Below are 22183 nucleotides of genomic sequence, written 5' to 3' on the forward strand. Positions count from 1 at the left end.
TGCAGCAGCATACACAGAACAAATGATGATGATGCCCACATGAAGTTGTATCTATAAAAAATGCCTCAGTTTATGAATTTGACATAACTGCATAGAGTAAAAAAGAAAACAACCCCAAACTGCTATAATTGCTTCCACGGAGCATTTTGCATTAGTCCCATTAGCTGAACACAGCATCCAATATTAGGGTGGAATGAGAATGCATGTGGGTATAGAGTCGACAACAGAATGCACACGTTTGTGAATAGGTGAAGAAAACCACCAGCCCTCGACACAGGCAGGAAGCTGAAAAGACACGCGTTTGTCACATGGTGCCACGAGGAAGGAGAAACCATTTCCTCCCAGACACTCAAACCGATTTTGAAGCTCTAAGAAGCTTATTACTCTGCAGATTAACTGAACAGCGCCGACCCCCCAAAAACTCACCAAGCATCCCAAGTACAAATGTTTAGCCCTTTAAACTGTTAAAAACGTCATTTACAGCCCCCACTCACCACAACCTCCTGGGCCACTGCTCCAGGTCCCCAGAGCGGCAGGTGGCTGCTTGAGACAAGCGTGAACTCTCCTTCCTGAGCTACCTGCCTTCGCTACCCAACAAACTGAGGGCTCCACCTGTCTCCTGGGCCCGGGAGAGCCGAGCCCCTGCAGCCCCAACACCAAGAATGTGCCACACGCGCCCACAGCCCGCCACTAGAGGAGGAAAGGGCAGGATCCCGGCGCCGGAGGCCAGGGGACGGGGAGCGCAGCCGGCGGAGCGCGCGGGGAGCGGGGCCTCGCGCCCGCGGAGCCTCGCGCCGCCTTCCCGCGCGCTGGGAGGTGGGGCCGGGGGCGCGCGCCGCTCCCCGCCTCCCAGCGAGCCCGCTCTTACTGCCCGCACAGTCACGTGCTCCGGGAGCCGCAAAGCAGCGACGCCTTTGCGACGGGGTGACAGCCAAATGGTGCGACATCGTCGGCGGCCGCAGGCGCAGCAGCCGCGGCGGCCCGAGCGCTGCCAGGGCCGAGCGCCGCGCCCGGGCGGGGAGCGCACCGCGGGCACCGCACGGCGGGGAAAGCACCGCGCCGCTCCGCGCCGCTCCCAACGCGCCGCTCCGCACCGCGGGGAGCGTGCCGCTCCGTGCCGCACCGCGGGGATCGCGCCGCACCGCGCCCCACAGCCCACCGCGACCCCCATGAGAGTAGAGGGGTCAGCGGCGGCCCCCCCGCGCACCCCCGCCCGCCTGCCCGAGCACGGAGCGCTCCCCCCGCCCCCGATGCGCCCTTAGTCCCGGCCCCGGACCCGCCTCCCTCGCTCCCCTCCCCGCCGGCGGCGGCGGCAGCGGCAGCAGCGCCCAGGTGCGGACTTCAAACCCCGGCGAAATGGCGTCCAACGCGGCCGAGAGGGAGATCCTCTTCACCGAGCTGCAGGTAAGCGGCGAGGGGCGCCGCCCCGGCCCTACTCCCCTCCTTTCCTGGCGGGGAGGACGGAAGAGCCGCCGCGCCCCGCCGCCCCCTGCCCGCCGCTCGGCGCGGGACGCCCACCCGAGCCCAGCCCGGGCCGGGGACCGGCGGAAGCCCGTGCCCACCCCAGGCCTCTTCCCGCTGCTCTCCCCCGGGAGCGGAGGCGCCGCCGCCCGGTCACGGCCCCACCCCGCCGCCGGCCGCGACCCGCTTTTGTCTGCGCTCGGCTCCCTCCTTCCCCAGCCGAGCCGCCGCGTCTCTCCGGCGGGGCCTGCCCGGGCCGCGCCCCCGGCCCCGGCATCTCCCTCTGCCCGCGCCCGCAGCCGCTCGCGGCCGGAGCTCTCGCTCTTCCCCCCGCCCGGGGCACGGCGCTCCTTCGGGCCCAGAGGGCTCCCGGTGGCCGCCCCACGCCCGCGTCAGGGTCAGGCAAGGAGCCTCTCTTTCCTCTGGACATGGCACCGCGCAGGAGCCGGAGCAGCTTCCTTCTTGTAGGCCTTGAGCGCCGAGCTTGGGAAGAGGAGAAAATGGTGCGATCAACGTCATTTGTCACACGGAGAGGGTTCTTGTCACTGCAAAAAAACAATCCCGAAAGACCACTCAACACCGTTAAAGGTCGAAAACTCAGGGCTTAGAGGTTTCCACCCCTGTAATTTGACCGGTTTTGGTTGGCTGTGCAACTGTTACTTTTTTGCTTGTCAGCTGCAAGGTTAGATGCAATTCCGGAGCTTCACTTCTGTGCTCTTATCTTTAAATGTCAGCACAACCTGCTACCTCTTCGGCTTCCTTGTTCCGAAGAAAGCTTACTTTGCCTTTTTTTTTTTTTTAATATACATCACTAAATCCATGCAAGTTATGTTTACCCAGGCAAAGAATGTCTCTGAATTTATTAGTTGGACAATGAACCGAAGTAAGAAGTCCATAAATGGAAAGTATTGAATATAATGGTCAAATAAAAATTAGAAGGGCATGTTTTTAAAAAAAGTGATTTTATTTCCTTAATGCTGTTAAGTTCTCCTGTAATTCTGAGTGCTGGAAGTGTGCTCACTTGAATAGCAAAGGAAGACAAGGCACAAAAGATGTAGGAGTCTACTTAATATTGTAGCACATGAGATGGCTGAAGGCTAAGAATCCATCTAAAATGCTGAACTTTAATCAGTGGCTCATAAGTGCCTAGGGAGAATCAGTATGTTAATACAAACTTGATACGATGGTATATAAGCTGGTAAACCTGTTTGAAGTGGAGAGCTGTGTGAATCACTAACTCTAGTAGTGTTTTAAGTAAGCTAAGTGGAAACAACTTTTCGGTAGAGCTACCCAAAGCGGTGTTCCGATTACTTTAAACAGAAATGAGCGGGGGTTTTAATTTGGGGATCAGAAAGGTTAGGTTTGGTTTTGGTTTTTACTTTTTTTTCCTTGCAAGATGAGACTGATAGTGCTAGTAATTAAAACAAACAAACAAACAAAAACAAAAAGCCCCAGAAAACAAAAAATGCACCAACCCACCAAAAAGCCTAGGATGGATTAGATTCTTTGGTTGCACTGTCTCTTCCATTATATGTGGTTACTTCTTTATCAACAAATACATTTTCTTGCACAAGACAGAGAGATTGACTTAATGTGGTAATGCCAGTGGGCTTTAGGCTTTGTGAACTGCTAACTTTTGGGTATTTTTAAGAGGAACTTTCATATCAGAAAGAACCACTGTAAAGATGTTTGCCATGCCATATGTCAGCAGTGAAATACAAAGGCATCAATATAGTTCTGCTTGGGAATACCTCAAAAAATTGCTCTTCATATAGCTGTACATAGAAGTTGCTTTAGTGGTATGGTCTTAAAGTAAAGGGAACTACCGTGAAGTGTGAGATACGCCATTTCAGTCATGTTTCTTCAGGAGGGAAGTTCCTCAACCGTAACAGCTCTGACTTAAAAAATGCTTATATGTGAAACGGACTTTTGCTTGCATATTGCAATCCTGCACAGAAAGATGAGGAAGTTGTAGAATTCATGGCTACAGTAAAGGTTAAAGGGTCAAGTACATGGGCTGATCTAGATCATGGGTGTTGTGTGGTTAAGATGGGTTATTAATAAATGTGAAAACTTACTGTAAGCAAGCTAAACCCAGTGTAAATGCCACGCTTGTTCCTGGCATGGGCTCTAAAGTATCAGTGATCGGTATAACACATTGCTTTGTGCTGTGGTGTGTGCTGTGTGCACCTGGTTGTGACAGCCCTTTGTACTCCAGAAAACTCTTAGCTTGGGGTGAAGGTGATAGAAGTGGATCAGGTGTTACGAATCAATTGAATGCTCCTCACAGAATGATTGGCAAACTGTCACAGCTACTGACTAACAGGATGTGAAGTGGATTCTAACAAAACATGAAAAATGAAAGAGCAAAATAACTAGTTGCTAATAGAAAACTGTTAAAATGTAGATGTAGTACATGTTCTTGTTTCAAAGGCTTAATTTAATGGGCCTTAAATAGACCCTAGATCTCACTTCTTACAATGAAAGGTTTATTTTAAATAAGTCATGCCATATCGGATAGAGCAATTTTTTATAAACTTCTGCTAGCAAATATCCACTTGATATTTCTGTCCTGCTTTTTCTACAAAATATTGTATCCATTCTTTTATATTTTATTTTACTTTAAACATTTTACAGACTGATAGTGGGATGTGAAAAGTATATCTTGCTACTTAGCAAGTTTTAAACTGAGTTTGTTCAAAGTGAAAAATGCAACGCTTTTTTCTCAGTAGTTAGCAAATGCAAAGTACAAGGTAAACTTGGCAATAAGCAAATCCTCTTTTTAGTTTGTTCTGTTAGCTTTACCAGCGAAATTGCCTGATTACTAAAGATTGAAAGATTACATAAAGCCAGATTACCCCTTTTTTACCTCCTTTTATCTCCAGTACAGGTTCTTTAGTAGGAGGAGGAATGAGCTTGGGTAAGAGCCAGTATTGCTGATGTTGCCTTCCCTTCCAAAATTCTGCTGTCCTTCTGTGGGCTTGCATCCCTTAGAACTTTGTACACCAGGTAAACGAGCCTCTCCAGTGCTTGTTCTCAGGTTAATTGCACAGTCTTTAACTCTTTGCTTCCTGGTGGAAGTGGTAACTGTTTTTTCAAAGAAATTGAACTTTGACATATAGTGCTGTAGTTTGTTAAATAAGGCATCCATGAAATAAAATTTTTTTAAGTTTTTTATGTAAAAAAAAAAGTTTGGTTGGGTTTTTTTTTCAAATCATTATTAAAAAGAATTTTTTTCTTGAGAAGTTTGTATGCTTTCTTGGGAGTGATGGTAGCTGTCAGCATAGTAAATTGGTATGGCTGGGTAAACAGAAGTTATTGCTAAGAGTGTTTAAATGAAACCATTGTGTATGCACAGTGATTACACTTGAGTACTTCTTAGGTGTTCACTACCACTTCTTTTCTAGACAGTACTGTAAATCTTCTAAACTTGGGGCTTTTACTGGTAATGTTACAGGATTTATTTTACAAAAAAAATTTGCTTCACTCAAAGTCGTGTTTTGCAAAGCAATACTTGTTTAGTATCAGGGGAAAAGAGTGTATTACTTGGGTTTATTTACTTAACTGAAGTTTTTTGGTCAAGATACAGAACTTGGGCTCTGCCCTGAGATGAATAAGCATGTAACAAACCCTCCATTACTTCAAACGGAAATATTAAAGGCTCTACCTGGAATTATTTTTTTTCAAACTCAACCATCAAACATATTTTTAATATTATAGAACCTTGTGAAAAATGTCTTTGTACTGGTCAACATAAAGGGATTTTTAAATGGATATTTTGTTTTAATACCCTGGTCACCTGATTTCCTAAGGTGCTGTACTTAGGGATTGTAAAACATAAATTTTCTGACAGAATCACATTTAAAGGCCATGGTAATTTTTTTTAAATAGTGATGAACAGTACCACAACTGAAATATATGTAAATTATGATTATATGATGGCACATCCCATATAGTTTTTTGTTTGATTTATTTTTCCATTTATATCTAGGGCAAGAATATTTGTCACATTAATGTGACTGAACATGCTTAGTAGTTTGTTGGTCGGCATGATACAAATTGGACAGTTGAGTCAGAGGTTGTACAAGTATGTTTTGTATATTTATGTGTATAAAATTTGGTACTTGTACTTGTTAAACTACTGGCTCTGGGACTCTGAAGACCTGTATTTCATTCCTGGCTTCTCTGCTCTCAGCTGGGTGACATTGAGCAGATAACTTTGCTTACTCATGTCTCAGTTTCCTCATCTTTAGAGTAGAGGTAATGACGCCTGCATTTTTGGAATTAGAAAGTACTGGGTATTTATTATTAGCTGTGGTCAAGTGCCTAAGGACACCATAAAAAGATACAAGTAACCTAATTAATCTGTTTTGAAGAGACATTGTAATTGGGCTGAACACTCAGCAGTAAGACTACCTTCAAATAATATTCAGCTAGGACAGGTTAGCTTTAAATAATTTTGAATGACTCTTGTTTCTTCATGAGGAAAGAATGTCACATTCAGGTGAAAATATCCTGAACTAGTCAATTGCAGTTTAGAAATGAAAATGTGTATACAATTGCTTGGAACTTCTTAGGTTCCTACAAATGCTTTCACAATTGGTAGATCTAGAAAAGCACTTCAGGGTGTTTTTTTTCTGTTTGTGGATGTATATTACTCTTTAAACAGTCCTCTGTTCAAATCTTCTATTAGCAAAATATGCATCCTGTTTTCAGTGGAACATACAAAGTCTTTAAAATACCTTTTGGTAGGTGCATGGGTGGAGTTTTTGGTTTTGTTTGGGGTTTTTCTTTTCCATTTTTTGAATTCTGTTAGTCTTCCTGTTAACACAGGAACTTGTGTATGGTGCAGACATGTGTACATTTGACTGAATTTTCTTTATCAGAGCAGCTGTCTTTTTAGGACCCAGATCTGTTACTTTAACTCAGGATAAATTATTAGTGATGGCTAGTAGAAAAGTATTTAGTTATACTATATGTGATAGCTCTTCTGGAACAGTTTTATACATTGTGAAGGTCATTCATTACAATGAAACCTAAAATCTTCTAGAATAACTTGATAAATATGTCCTTTACATTGGGAAACAGTGGTTTAAGGATTTCATGTTGGGATGAAGAATTTCTTCATCAGTGCCTCAGTGCTGAATTAGAGACTAAGACCTCTTCACAGATTCAGAGTAACAGGGTCTTATATGTGTTCTGTATGTGTTATGTGTAGTGGAGGGCTCAGGTGGTTTTGATGTTTTTTGATTGTTTTGTTTTGGTTTTGCTTTTGCTGGAAATCACTTGTACAACTGGTACAAGTTGGTTCATGGTAGGCTTTTTGTTTGTTTTACTTTTTCGCTGCGTGGGTCCAGTAAGTGAATGGGTTCAGGAACAGACTGAGCTGAAGCATCTCTCATGAGACTGCACTGTAGCATGGGCAAAGCATTTGTATGGTACTTTGAAGCTTTAATTATTAATGCTTGGTCTGCAGTTCCTGGCACAAGCAAAAGCACATCTTTGCTAATGTTTGGTGTGGGTGGGGGAGATTCTTTTTAAGGAAATGAGATTTATGTTGAAGAATTGAATCCGTGGTTTCTGTTATTTTGAGATATGATTGAGAAGTACTACATTGAAACAGAAACTAATAGTGCCATTAGCTAACAAAATGCTTTAGGCCTGTCCTTACAAGTAACAGTAGATCTGATATGTTTGTTTGTTTGAACTGCAGCAATACAAGTATGTCACAGTGACACAAATCGACACCATTTTTGTTACTGCCATTTTACAACTACCGGTTACTTACTCTTTGGCGCCTCACCGGTGGATTGATCTACTTGCTTGACACTCTGGGAGTACATCCTTTGGAGAAAAATACTGCTCTCAGAATTTTTTCATGATTTTCTGAACTTTCAGGAATGTAAAACTGAGGAAGTTTTGTGGCATCCATCGTGTTTGCCGGTGCAAATTCTGGTCGCTGGTGAGGATGAGATGGCTGAGGTTTCTGTGCTGAGGAGACACTCCATGAACAGGATAGAGTGTGCATTTGCAGGCTTATGTTCAGCCGAATGGGCCAGCTTTGCTGGGAATTCTACTGCTGTTCAGCTGTGGTTAATAGAAGAGGCTGAAATGAAGCTCTGAGGTAGTGCGTTGAGCTTCAGAGTAAGGTGAGCTGGGAGGGTTCATGTGATCAGTAGCTATGGCTCAGTTGTGGGCCCACCAGCTGGGTAGTGGTGAGCTGATTGTTTTTTAAGAGCAGGCCACACCTTACATTTTTCTTGTTGTTAGGTGTAGATACAGTTTCCTATACTTTGTATCGACATTATGCCCACTGTGGCTGCACTTCCTGTTTACTGCTGCCGCGGTGTAGGGAGCACTTCTGGGGTGGATGCATGGACATGGCAAGACTGTGCTCTCAGTAGTGGAGTTTGTTGCTTCCCCTGGGCAGCCAGGGAAAAAATAGGAATATTAACACAAATGTGTTTTCCTAGGCCAAGTATATCAATACTAAAAGCCTTTGTTATTTTACTGTAGATACGTAGCTAGCTATCAGATAGGTACCAAATAAGAAGCGATGGCTGGAAAGGGCTGGGCTATGAAAGTTTAATAGATGCGGCATTTCCCTGTTCTTTTTTTATGCCATGAAGAAAGGTGGATATGTGGCAAGAACCAGGGACAGTGTGCTCTGACCCAAGGTACAAATCAGGGCTAGTAAAACCTTAATGTGGAGGTGACTAAATCAGCTTGCCTTTTCTGCCTCCAATTCCTGTGGATTCCTTAAAGCCTTGTTTTCTTCACTGAGGATGTATTGGTTTTTAAATGATAGAGAGTTTCCGATGACTTCTCTAAATAAGTGCAGATTGGAGAACTTGAGGCCTCTAATATCTGGTTCCTATCTGTGGTGTTATGTATGGGTGTCTGGTGTTGAAGCAGACTTTTTTCTCTTGAGATGTTTCTGACATTTGTTACCTTGCAACATGTTAGTAGGGTTCAGAGATTTTAAGTTTCCAGTAAACACAAGAACACATTAGCCTGAAAATGAAAGTAGCAGGATCACTTCCGTTTGTATTGAGAAGAATCAGGGAGACAGCTTTCCCTTAATGTTCCACATTTGTTACTAGGATGTAATAAAATGCAATAGGCAGCAGATATGTAGCCAGGAGAAGGTGTAATTAAGTCTGCAATACCAAGGTACTAATAGACTGTACTAAAGTTCTAAGGTAAATCTCAGGAATACTGTGGGGCTCTGTTTGTTGCTGTGATGAAACACTTCCAAGCAGGTCAGGTCAGAAAGGAGAACTTTTCTTGTGGGTAAATACAATAGTAGTTTCCTGAGCACTAAACCCAGAGAACACTGCTCAAATCTTGGAATGTGGGGGCTGATACATGTTGTGGTTGTTTGGGGGTTTTTTAGCTCTTAATAATCAAAAGTACTTGAACATCACTATCATATAAATTTTCTCCAGTGAAATTTAAAAAGTAGATTCATGTAAATGAACTTCATAAATACATATGCAATATCCTGTGTACTCATATTTGTTAGAGTATTGAAATAAATTGGTTAATTAAATTAATAAGAAGTAATAGTAAATTTGTGATTTACCTGAAATAGTACTTGTAAATAATTGCAGTATGTAGGTGTTCTGAAATTATTCTTCTGTTCAGCTGTGTGTATGTATATCTTTTTTCCATATATAAACTTCATGTAACTTTTGAGGAGAAATAGAGAGTTGATGTATAAAACATCAGAAAAAATGTCCTTTTTTTCTTTTCAAAGTCCCAAACACAAACAGTCTAACTAACTAGGTGATAGTGATATGGTTTAGTATATGCCTGGTGCCATAGTTGGCCTATGAATTTAGGAACTTTAATGTATGTACTTTTGAAAACTGTCAAAAAGTATATTCGGTTTGGTTTTCTTTGTTGCAGTAAGATGTAAGGTAGGTCTGTGACATAAATTTAAGATGGAAAAGTTCTAGTTGGTTCATTGATGATGTCATGTGCTGGAATTGGAAGCTTTGGCCATACAAACTTGAGTCTGTTGCTCAAAGAAAGTGTCAGATTTTGTCAGCTGGTACCACTGCTGAAAGTGAGTGTCTAACCATATTGTGTTGCTTTACATTTGCACAGCCAGCTATATGGTGAGCAGATTTTGTTGTTTTGTTGGTTTATTTTCACCACTAGGTTAGTTTTCAGCCAGATCAGGTTCATAATTGCAGTTCACTGTGTGGCCATATAAAGGTTTGTACTGGCATATATCAGTGGAAGGTGTGGGCAGGAACAGACTGTTAGGGGAGGTCAGGACTGCTGGTTCTTTAGGATGCCTGTTTTTTGGCAATTTTTTTTTTTTTTTTTTTTTTTTTTGCCTGCAGTGTTGGTTCATGAAGTAAAATGTTTATCAGATTACAGATTCACAGCTAAGGACTGTGCACAGAGTCCAATTCTGCAGCAGGTGATTATGCAGATAATGAACAGTCCCAAGCACTGGCTGCGTCTATTCTTTTCTAGCTTTACATTCAAGCAGAATGTCTCACAATGTGCATGTGACAGTGAAAACCTGTTCATCTGAAAAAGCATTAAAAATACAATTGAAATGGATGGGATTGAATTTTGGAGTGAAGGCAAAGTACTGTGCAAGTAACACTGTAAAGTACTGCCCATAAAGATAATGAAGTGACTGAGCTTGGTATGAATGCATTTGTCAGTTCATGAGTAGCTTGATAAATGTGAGACATCTGAATATTCAGTAGGGGAAAAAAACCCATACAGTGATGAGTTGAATATTTGCAATAAGAAAATATCTCTGAATGGTCACATGAGCATAAACTAAAGTACCAGTTAGAGGACTCTGCACTACTGTGGACAAGACTGATGCTGTGTTTCAAAGGTCTAGCCAAACTGGGGGGAGAAAAGGCCTAAAAATCTGGTGCAGAAGTTTGAGGCAACCAAGTGATTAAATGTTTTCAATGTTCTTGTGTTGAATTCATTTCAAAATTATCAATTCTTTCTCATTCTCCTTGTACTTACAAACCCTGAATGTATTCTTTTGTATTTGTGCTGTTGAGGTGGAATATTATGTTTAAAATAAACAAGGAGATTGTTTTTGGTGATTCCAGGTGTTCCAAAGCTCTCTGGTAACAACAGGCTTATTTCTGTAATGTAGTCTAGAAACTTTATGCCATTCCTTATTAAAATGGAAAAAAACTTGCTTGGTTCTGTTTTTCTGCCTTTCTTATTTCTCTTCTGCAGGAAGTGGAACATAACCCCTTCCTTTTATGATAGATTTTAGGACTTGCCCTATTTACAGCACTGAGCTTACTAGATTTGAGATTGAAGTTTCTTTTTCATCGTTGTGATACATATTATCACTTGGATTTTTTGAGTAACATAAGCCCAAAAGCATCCAAAGCTATTGCTGAGAATTTAGAAGGAATGCAAAATAACTGTGTTGTTCTTATTGTTGCTTTTTATAAGCACAATATGTAAAACCATCCATTGCTTTTCAACTTTGTATGTTTATTTATACAGGAAGACACTGCACAACAATTAAGTGGAATGTGTTTTAAGAGGTTGTTTCCTTTATAGATAGATCTACATATGACATGGCAAGATTCTTTCTTTCCTAATACTCAAATTGTGGAAGCTAAAATTATAAGATAAATGATGACAAAGAAGTGTCAGCTTTCCTGACAAGTATTATTAACCTCTGAAGTTGTAAGAGTGTGTGCTGCCTGCCACCCGTCCAGAGGATGTGGGGAATTACATGGGCATAATCAGATGGGGAGACCCAATACGGTAAACCAGATTCTGGCAAAAGATTACAGAAGACAAAGTCAAAGTTTCAAAGACCTGTATTGAAAGATACAAAAACAAGCATACAGATCTACAGAACGTTTTGAAATCAGCAATGCCTTTTTGTAGACATATTCTAAACTTAGTGACAGGAGTAGAAAAGTAAAAACTGTACTGTAAATTGTACATGCCTGACTACTCGTGTAGCATTCTTGAACTGCTGCCCATTTGGAACTCAGCAATCTCCTTTAATGGAAGCATGTTTTCTTCAATATTTGAGTTTGTTTGTTCCTTATTTATAAGTTCATATGAAGCCAGTGTTTTAGGCTGAGAATGCCTGGATATCAGAAGTTATGATTTGCAAATTATAATGTCCATAACTAGGGGTCCTCAGATTATTGAAGATTTGTTATTGAAAGTTAACTCATAGTTCAGGGAGTTTTCTTCAAGTTGCTGTGATTTGCATCTTTGGGTTCTCCTCTCCTGAAGAGATGGAAACATGACATTTTGAAAATTAAAACAGTGCTTCGACATTAGAACAACATGATTTCTTTCAGAGGGTTTTTAAATTGTACTCTACTTCTTTATTCATGCAAGTTAGTGTGAGTCAAACTAAGTATTTTTCTGTTGCATGAAAAATTTAGTTTTAACTATTTGTTTTTATTAAGCTGGTTCAAATATGATTCCTCAGCATATAAGCAAGCCACTTCACCAAGGAGCATCTCTATCAGACTTCTTTCTTTTTCATTTTGTATGTGCATTTTTCAAATAAAATATTAATCTATGGCAAAGTACGTGGCATTTATCAGCAGTTAATTTTTGTTTTGAGGACAAACTCCTTTCTTGAATTCTGCCTTTACTTGTAACATGCTACATAAGGCAGAAACAATTTACAGTTGAAAATTTAATTGTTTTAGAAATTGGTCTTCATCTGTATTAGGATTCCATACAAGAGAGCAAGTGAATATATACTCTTGTTTTAATTAAATTAATTCTAACAAGTTTGGGTGTTTTTTTAAACCCTTAGAAGTTTCTTAAGGGCAGGAGGAAAAGAAATGATGGCCTGCTGTAGAGGGGTGTTCATCATACATTTTTCAGGTTAGCAGCCAGCACTGATTTGAGGTGTTTATTTTTGATGGGAGTAACTCACTGATGGGAGTGACATTGTCAGGGCAGCAGTTTCTGTGTATGTGGGAATTGATTTCTTTAACTCCAGTGGCATTTTTGAACTGGATGACCTTGGATATGAAAGAAAAGCAAGGGAGATCCAAGTTCTGCTAATGGTCTCCCATTTTTGCAATTTTTTTTCTTTCTGCAATAGACTATACTGTTTTATGTGTTCAAAAGTAGCATTTCCTTTTTTCAGCATTTGCCTTCGTTCCCATCTATTGCATCTACTTTAATCGATTCACTGTCAATTTAAGGTTTATACAGTACTTAAACAGATTTTTAAAACTTAACTACAAGCATCCATCTACAAGCAACTACAAGAATTCTGAATTGATTCACATACATTTTCTGAACTGTGGAGCTGAATTATTTTCTTCATATCTATCCGGCATGTAACGGTTTTTTGCTATTTCTTTCATTAGTTTTGGTCTTGCATTTGCTGACAATGTGCATTGAAAATGTCAGCTGTTTCTAATTACTTCTATTAATTTTTCCACTGTTATAAAATAATCTGTCTACTTTCCTCAAGTATATATGTTTCTTTATTGCAATGAATATACTTAGTGCATAGTGAAATACAGCTGCTGGGAATGGCTGCAAACCTGAGATACAAATGCAGTGGGCATTTTGGTGGCATATCCTGGGAATGAAAGAGCTGCCTCTTCCCCACTCAGGGTTAGCTGGCTGTGGTTCTGGCATCATCAGAAAATGGGGAGGACCTGTGCCTGGGCAGAAGCATTGGCTGAACCCCAGAATGTTCATAATAATGCTGGTTCGTTGTGTCCTGGCTGGGTAAAACTTCAGGGCATGAAAAAGAAACCACTAATGCTTGGAGAGGTCAGAGATATTTGGAGTTGAGGATGGTAATCTGAGCTAAATATAGTATCTTAGCTTAATTTGGAAAATGGTGTAGACAGATTCAGACTGTACTTTCTTTTTGTAGTTTAATTTCTTTTTTTATTATAGAGACTGATTTTTATTTTTCTCCTGTGACTCTTGACATCTTTAATACAATACTTGGGAGAGCATCAAAAAACACACCCCACCCACTCACAATAAGCCCTTCCAAGTGCAGTTAGGAAATAGCTATAACCATCTAACACTTAAATTTCAGAATATGCAAGTCTCTTTCATGAAGTAGAAGTCATCTTCCTGCTGGTATTTTTCAGTCAGAAGTTAATTTGCGTATTTTTGTCTCCTAAAGATGACATGCTTTAGATTAGACAGGTCATTATAGAGGAATACATTGTAGATACTCTGGGGAATGCAGCAGGTTAAACTTCAACCATAAATAGCTTCTGACTGCAGTACTTTCTTCCCTTAGCTTAAGGCCCTTCTTCATGAAGGTTTTGCTCAATGTCATATCTAGAGTATTTTTTGGTAGTTCTTAGTTATTAATAAAGCAGAATATTCTACTTTGGCTTAACATATTTTTCATGCTACAGTTTGTGGTAGTACCTGAAGGGTTTTCCCAGGCTAACTGAAATGCTCTTGAGCTGAAATGGAAAACTTTTAGTCTTGAAGAAAAATGCCTCAAAAGTTAGGAGTATACCAAAATCAGATTCACGTTAGCAGCAAGTATTTCTAGGATGTTTTTTTGAAATTGTGCATATGAAAACTGCTGTTTTTATATGCCCTGTAAAATAGGGTGTATTTTAGAGGGTGTATACTAAAATACATTTTTTTAGTATTAAAAAATGGATTGATATAGGATACACAGGTTCCATACCACATTCAAGGTTCCATTCATAGGATTGCTGCTGGAAAGCACATAGAATGCATGCGTAACCTTGCCCACTCTGAGTATTGAGATCACTAACAAGTGTGTCCCGTTGTGGGTTTTCGGAATACTCAACAGTATAAAAAAAAAGTCATTCCCTTAATGCAGTTTTAAGGTGAGACCTTTTTGCTGTTGTTATGTATACATGGGTTTATAGGATATCCTTTAAGATTCAGTTTTATATGTATGTCTATACATGATGCATTGAAAAACTGTTGCTTTATTCCACTTTATTTCTGGTAGGTTACAGGTCTCATTGGTGCATTGATTATTTTGAAACCTATGTTTCCCATTTCCTATTTAGCTGGTATTGAACTGTGCTGGTAACAAGAGGTAGATGGAGGATAGTACTATGCAAGTATGCGTGCAAAACAGGAAATAGCTTACTTGGGAGATGGTGCTGAGAATGAACATAAAGAGTAAAATTTGTTAAATATGCATTAAGAAATCCTTTGCTAAAATCCTAGGCTTTGATTCTACATTTTTCACTGCAAACTTCATATGTGAGGTATATGTTCATTTTAGGTCATAAAAAAAGTAAATTTACTTAGGGTACTGTGCTGAAGTCAGTGGGGAATCAGGGCTCCTAAAAGCTACGAAAATGTGGAAAGGTTTTAAAACCAAAGCTTTAGACAGGTTTGTATTTAGCAATGTATTAAGAATTTTTTGTAATCCATGCTGTAAGTGAAATCACCTGCCTGTTTTTCATTGCTGTTGCATATAAAGCAGTTAAGTGAGGCAATTTTCTTTTGGCTTCTGTTGTAGGTTAAGACAGGATTGTATTTCTTCATTATTCTATAATGCCTAGGGAATTCTTAAATAGAAAATGGGCATTAAGAGCCAGTGAGAATAGTTCTACCATATTTTAAGGCTCAGAGAAAGAAGGATTGCAAAAATACTATTTAAATGTATCACAGTGTGCATCAGTGATGCTCTGAAGAAGTCTCAGACAAATGGGGCATGAGGTAATGCCTCTATAAATAACCCTGTGTTCATACGTAAACTTCTACTGGAAGAGCATGGAATGAGATGCCTGCATCTCTACAAGTGGAATTTTGGGTGTGGCAGTCCCAACAGGGAAAAGTGATCTTTTCTACTGATCACTTGTGAAAGATGAGGAAATGATTTAAGGAGACTTTCCCATCCTTCCTGTACTGCTGGAGGAGAAAGCAGGAGCAGGATTTCCAGCTGGTTGGAATGTAGGTTATGAACTTCACTAGCTTCAGATAGAACAACCCAAGCTACTGTGAAAGAGTTCTCAATCCTAGAGTATGAAGACACAGATCCTTGGTATAAATACAAACATACATTGCTTTCCTGTAATAACAGATTAAGCTACCAAGCTGGGAAACCCATCAGCTTTGGTGAAGTCACTGTTGCACACAGTCCTAGAAAGCAAAAAATCTGGTTCCTTCACCAGGATCTAGTATTTAGCCACTTGGCCTCTTGCCTTATGAAACAGATGGTAGTATTATCTCTGATATGTATTGCTGCATTTATAATGTACAAAATAGTTGGCTGCTAAAGATGGTGGCTTAATTTCAGTGGAATGTATGCTCTCAACTCTTCCATTAGTTTTGAAATGGCTAAAAATAGCTCCTGTAAAACATAGTAAAGTAAAATGGACTAACATTTGAGTTGTTTGTGCTGAAAGTTCAAAATGCCAGAAACAAAGAAATTTGAGGGGTTTTCTTTTCAATTGCTAGCTATCTGTCTCAGAAATGGAGATTTTCCTACCAGGACCCCTTTATTGTACATTTCAGATTAAAGAAAATCTTTAACAATGTCCTGATACTTCAGTGTGTTATTGAGGAATTCCTGTTTATTCTGAGGATTTCTTTTGCATCATTTCAATGTTTTAGATTTTTAACCTGCACTGAAAAACAGAGAAGTTCCAGTTGTAATGATTTGTTTCTGTAGCAAGGCATTTTAGCATTCTTCCCTTGCAGTTTAGTTAAAGTGAATTACCTCCACTTAATAGAGTGGCAACAGCTGATACTGTGATTTGTGGATGAACAGAATGGTCAATCTGTTGCGTTTTCCAATATAGATAATAATACCTTTTTAGTGGTTAACTCATTTTTATCATAATATGAGAAAAATACCTTACAACTGGGATTGGCCCTGATTGTCATTAAGCATTAATAAATTAGGGTTTGGGTTCCTTGAGGTTTTATTTTTGTATTCATTTTTGTATTTCTGCATAGTAATTAAAACTCCTTCACAAGCAGAAATTTACCCACATGTTTATCTTAATGTTAACATTACAGCTGTTGAAAATGGTTGCAATGGTAACTTCTCTTTAAAGTAAGTATATTTTTGGATGCATGCCCACCAAATTATCACCTTTGCACAGTGTGTGTTGTGTTTGAGGAGGAGTTATCAAAGTCAGAAGACATGATTGTGACTCATGTCTGTTGGCTTGACCTCTTTACCTTTGAAAATCTCTTCTACTAAATTGACTACCACATCCTGTAGTTTGGATAATGTAGTGACATTATTTTTCTAACATCTTGAGCTACATGTAGAATATTACTCTGCTCTGAATGTTAGACAAAAACAGGTAAATGTTTTATATGAAAAAAAAATTTATATTGGAGTGACATAGAACAAAATTATACTAACTTTCGATTGCAGCAGAAATTCTTGGGTTTAGGTGGTTGCTTTAAACGTGCACTTCAACAGATATCTTACTGGTTATGGTGGACGCAGGATGGGGAAGGGGGAGAGCATTTCTCCCTGGTGGACAGATTAGTTTCTGTATTACTCGTACTTAGAGGCAAATTTGCCACACAACATTTGCATGACCTTAGCTTTATCTGAAATAGTTCTGTTTCCTGAGTAACTTATGTTAGACTTCATGCACTTCAAAGAATTAGAACAACTGTTTGCACCAAACTTGAGCTTAATGTAGCTGCAGTCAGTCAAGTCAAACTGACACAAATCTTGTGATAAGAATTTCTCTCAAGCTCCCCCTTCCTTGTTCCAGTCTCTGGCTGTAATTCAAAATGAGTGTATGAATTTCTGAAAGAAATGGATGCCATGGATACCCCTATGTAGGGTTTGGCAAGTGCATTAAAATACACTGTATTTTAAAAGCACATGCTGTATATATTCAATAAATAATTTTAGGCCATTAGGATGAAGTTGTTTATATATTTATATGGTACAGAATATTGTAAGTGTTCTCCTGAAAAAAAAAAAAAAAAAAAAAACAAAAAACCACAGGAACTCCTATGGGTTTTTTACAGTGTTTAAAGTAACAAATGAAAAACCAAAATCCACAAATGCCAAAGTCCCTCACAATACATATTTTTGATGTCAGTTTTAAAATTTAAGGGGTTTTTATTTTAAAGAAGGCTCAAACTGTCAAACACACACAAAAATGCTCATTTCTCTGCTCTTTACCAGTCTTCATATTTTTATGGGATCTCCAAATTTTTTTCACCAAGACATTTCTCAAAACAAGACTACAGTTTTCAGTTCAAATTTAGAAAATGCAAAACAAGTTTATGCATGAAATTCCTGTGTTGGCAGTAGGAGATAGGACACAGATGCCTGTCTGGTTTTGCTGATCAGCCCAGTACAGTAAGTGTACAACTCCATTTCAGGATCTGTGGCTGAGGAACTTTGTCTTGAAATTTTTTGTGCTTCTTTGAACTTGCTTCTCTTTCATTTGTTGAACTGTCACATAATCCACCTGTTTTCCTCATCTTTTAAAGGGGAGTGTGTATATTTCCCACATTATTAATATATGCCATGATCATGTTACAGGCATTAGATGAGAAATTACCATTTCAGTGCTTTGATTGCATGCATCTTGGTGAGGCTGTGTTTTAGGGGAATTACTTCAGTCGTCTTGGCACGGTTCTATGGTACATCATTATTGGCGATATTTTCAGCATGCACTATGGTATTAACATTTCATAAAATCTTTTTCCCTGTATCTTGAAAGGGATTGTTCATATTTTGGCATTTAAAAAAGCTTCACCTACCATGTATGGTCTGCTTGAAACCATACTATTTACATATAATGCAGTTTTCTCCTGAGTATATTATTCTCATATGTGATGAGAAGTTAAATGAAAACTAAGTGAAGTCTCATAGAGAATGGAGAAGTAGCATTATTATAGGCATAATTTCGTGTATTGATCTTCTTGGGCACATGTTAATAAAGGTGGTCACAGCAGTCCCTATTCATGGGAACTAGGATTTTGCTATTCCTTTTGCACATCTGAAACTAGAGAGGGGAAGTTTTGTTTCTACTGTACTGGTCTCTATTGGAATTTTTTGGCTTGGAGTCAGACTTTTGAGTTACAGATGCAAGTTTGGAAACTGCTGAAGTGTTTGTACCACTCCTGTTGCCAGAATATGTAGTCATGCTTCTTGGGTACTGTAGCCATTTGTTGATCTCCCATTTGAGTGCTCATCATTTGTGTTGTACCATAGCCTCCATCAAGTTTTTGTGATCGTGAGAAAGGTCAGTGTGAAGATTTTCTTTCAATGTTATATTTCTTTGCAAGCCTCCTTGCAGGTTCTTCTAGTGTAAAATCACTGGGAGCTGCTACAACAAAAGCAGCTGAAGGCAACATTTCTTAAAATGTTTTCTTCCCCTTCTGTAGCAAAGAAATCTGTCTTATGCCCCTTTCTGTCATTAGTGTTGGCACAGCACTGCATGGACACAACTTCTAGTTCTGTAAGCAAGTCTTTACTGCAGTTGGAGCTCCTTTTGGGGTCCATGCTCTTTGTGTTAGAAAATTCTGGCTGAATCAGGGATTTTCAGTGGCTGGAAGCTAGATAGCAAGGACTCCTCTGGGAATTCTATTACCTGTTTAGATGAGGTGTTTTGGCTGAGTCAGGCCACACAATTTTTCATACCAGAGCTGTGAGACCAACTGTTGCAGCCCAGCAGCTATTGTGTGAGTAAAAGCAAACATTCCTCATAAAGTATCCATCAGGACAGCAGCTCAAACTGGGAGAGTAGCAGAGGTGACCAGCTGATTGAGGACCTCCCTATTTAAGGAACACGTTTTTCCTTTTTTTAAATCTATTTTCTCTCTTACAGATGCAGTTGGGCACTTGCTGTTTGTACACAGAAATTGAACCCCATTTAATCAGTGTGCTACTTGAATTCATCCATGTATGATGTAGTGGACTATGGCTATTTCTGCCTTAAACAGCCTCTTGCTACAAAGCAGAAAGCTGTGACTTAGATTAAATTTAAATCCTGATTTGTGACATGTTAGTGCAACAAACTAATGCCAAAATCTATTAAGCCTCCAAGGGTTTTTTTGGTGTTTTTTTTTTTTTTTTTGTTTTTTTGTTTTTTTGGGTTTTTTTGTTTTTTTTTTTTTTTTGTTTGGTTTGGTTTGGGGTTTTTTTTGTTTGGTTGGTTTTTTTTGTTTTTTTTAATTCTTGTCATTGGGTGAATGCTGAGATCTTGACCACATTCACATTTGCTTCTGAGCAGGAGGAAATAGTCCGTGTAGTTCCAGTAATCCAGACAAGTCATGATGTCTGATTTTATTAATGACTTCAGGGGAGAATTGAAGTTTACAATTGATTAACATTGTTTGTAAAATCAAAGACTACTCTAGTTTTAGGAATTACTGTAGAGAATTTTGGGGGCCTTGGCAGTTAGCTCAGAAAAGTCACTTTTTTTTTTTTCTTCTCCCTGTTTTTTTTTTTACCCCTAAAAAATTATTCAGAAAATTATTATACTAAGACATCTAGCAGGTCCAAATCTATACTTCTAGCTCTTCAAAATTAAATTGCAAGTTAATAAAATTTAGTCTTTCTGGGTTATGACAACTTTTTTAATCATACATAGATAAAAATCCTATTTTTATATAGCATTTTTTACTATATTTGTCAAACAGCTTTTTATTGTCTCATTGTCTATTGAAATTATTAATAAAATTCAAGAGCATACAAAAAGAAATGCTAATACTTTTAGGAAAAAATGTAAGCAATTTTACTGTGGGTTTTGATAAGTTCTCATTTGGGATTTTTTCTAAAGACAGGTTTAGTGTGTGCTAGTAGCTCATCAATGTGAAATGAAAGCAATATTGTGTAGATAATAATGTAAATAATATAAATAATATTGTGTGCAAGGTGTTAGGCATGGTGTAGTTTAAGGCTCCACTTAGCTTTCTATAACAGCTTTAACAGAAATGAGCAATCTCAATTCTTGCTCTAATCAATATTCTCTCAATAATCATAATGAATATATGGTATAGCACAGTGAATTTGTTCTGTGCTCTTAGGAGCAAGTCTTCAGGAGTTACTAATGTCCTGAGTTTCATCTTCTATGAGGGGGCAGTTTGAGAATCTCATTTAGAATTCAAAGGTTTGCACAGCTTAAGCAAAATCTCTGGTATGTTCAGCTTCATGGGACTCTCTTCAGCAGTACCATTGCCACTGCCATGCAGTTTATATTTTGCTCTTAAATGGGATTTTGGTGGTATATGCAGTATGTTAAAGCACCTGCTTCACCAATTACTTGGTTCAGAATTGATCTGAAGCAAAAGCGCAAGCCTCACATGGTTTTCATAAACAGTATTACTACTTTCCTTCACCACACCAGCCAGAACAGGCTGTATTATTAAAAGACATGCTCAGACCACTACTCATTACTTTCAGCAACTACACTTAAAACACTTCCCAGAAGTACAGAAGTTGAAGGCTGGCATGTTGAATTAATCTATGTAAATAGATAGTCTTTGAGCCAGCGATCAAGATGAGGTTGAGTCTATTGCAGTAGGAGGGCTGCATAAAATGGACTTTTTTTTCTTCTTTTAAGCAGTAGTATCTAATTTGTGGTCCTTGATCGTTAATCATGGTAAGCATATCTTCAGTTTCATTACACACGGAAATGTTTCAGAAGTCTTCAGTGGCTCAGAGATACGTATTTTGCCACTGCACAGAGGTGTGCAGTGCTGTCTCTCACGGCTGTCCACGCCTTGCCTGCTGGGTGGGTGTCGCTGCCCTTGTCTGTGCTGGGGCCAAGAAGCAGGTCACCAGCAGTTTGCTCGGGCACAAGGGGGAGGGATGCTGTGCTGAGCTGTCCAGTGCTGGGACCACCCGGCGAAGATTGGCCCCTCTCCTTTAACCTGCAGTCAAAACATTAGCAGAATTTTAAAAGAAACTGAGAAACAGTAGCTGGCTCCCCATTCTTTTGCATTGGGTTGTAAAGCAGTGAGGCCTGTTCTCTTTGCCAGCAGGAGTGGTTTAGTCATTATCTATTATTATTAGTTTCAGAGCATTTCCACTCTTAAGATGTTTTATGTTAAGTGATTCGGAGAAGGAGAGTAAAGGGAAGAGTTGTGCAAAATTCATTGGTAGCTTCTTGGCATAGAGAATGTGAATGGTTTCTTCTGTCTTTGCATGCTGCCTGCTTGAGCACTGCAAAGGAAAGGACTTAGCCCCTGCCCCTAACTGTTATTTCTTTTTACACTTAATTTTAAGGTTGAGAAGCCAGAACACCTACAACCTAAAGGGTGTGTAAGGGTCATCCTGGGAGGGAGTTTATCCAAATGAGAAAAATAGTTTTTGAAATAATAGTTAACTCTAAGCAGAGACTTGTAATAGGATGTTATCTCATAAAGCTGGAATATGCTGTATTTTAAGTAACTTCAGTTTTAAAGTATAGTTTTTAATTTGACATTTGGGAGGTGCTTTTCTTAAAGAAAAAAATCCTACCTCATTTTGCTGATTTAACTATTAGACATTTTGTCCCGTCCTGCCATTGTGGACATTATCTTCATCTTAAACTGGAACACTTTTAAGGCTGCTCATCTTTGCAGCATGAGGCTCTGTCTCAAACCTTTGCTTATCTCAGTAGCAAAGCACGTTAGTGCAGGAGCGGAGCAGCTTCGCTTGCAGAACACGCTTTTGCTCTGCAGTCACTGTGACCTTCAAGGGTCACTGAGTGCACAGTTGCCTCCTTGGAAGAATTTATTTCATGGTGACCTTTGTACCAGTTGACACATCTGGATA

General features: G+C 39.5%; 1 protein-coding gene across 1 annotated transcript in view; it reads left to right on the forward strand.

Moving 5' to 3' along the window:
* The first annotated feature begins 967 nt into the window (after positions 1-967).
* The window catches only part of PKN2 (protein kinase N2), a 54235-nt gene continuing 33019 nt past the window's right edge, over positions 968-22183 (forward strand). Inside the window, exon 1 of the mRNA XM_066325168.1 lies at positions 968-1404. Within this exon, the coding sequence (XP_066181265.1) occupies positions 1357-1404 (48 nt within the window). The 5' untranslated portion in view covers positions 968-1356. The remainder of the gene's footprint in view (positions 1405-22183) is intronic.

The sequence above is a fragment of the Sylvia atricapilla genome, chromosome 9, assembly GCF_009819655.1.
Source record: "Sylvia atricapilla isolate bSylAtr1 chromosome 9, bSylAtr1.pri, whole genome shotgun sequence".
NCBI classification, from domain to species: domain Eukaryota; kingdom Metazoa; phylum Chordata; class Aves; order Passeriformes; family Sylviidae; genus Sylvia; species Sylvia atricapilla.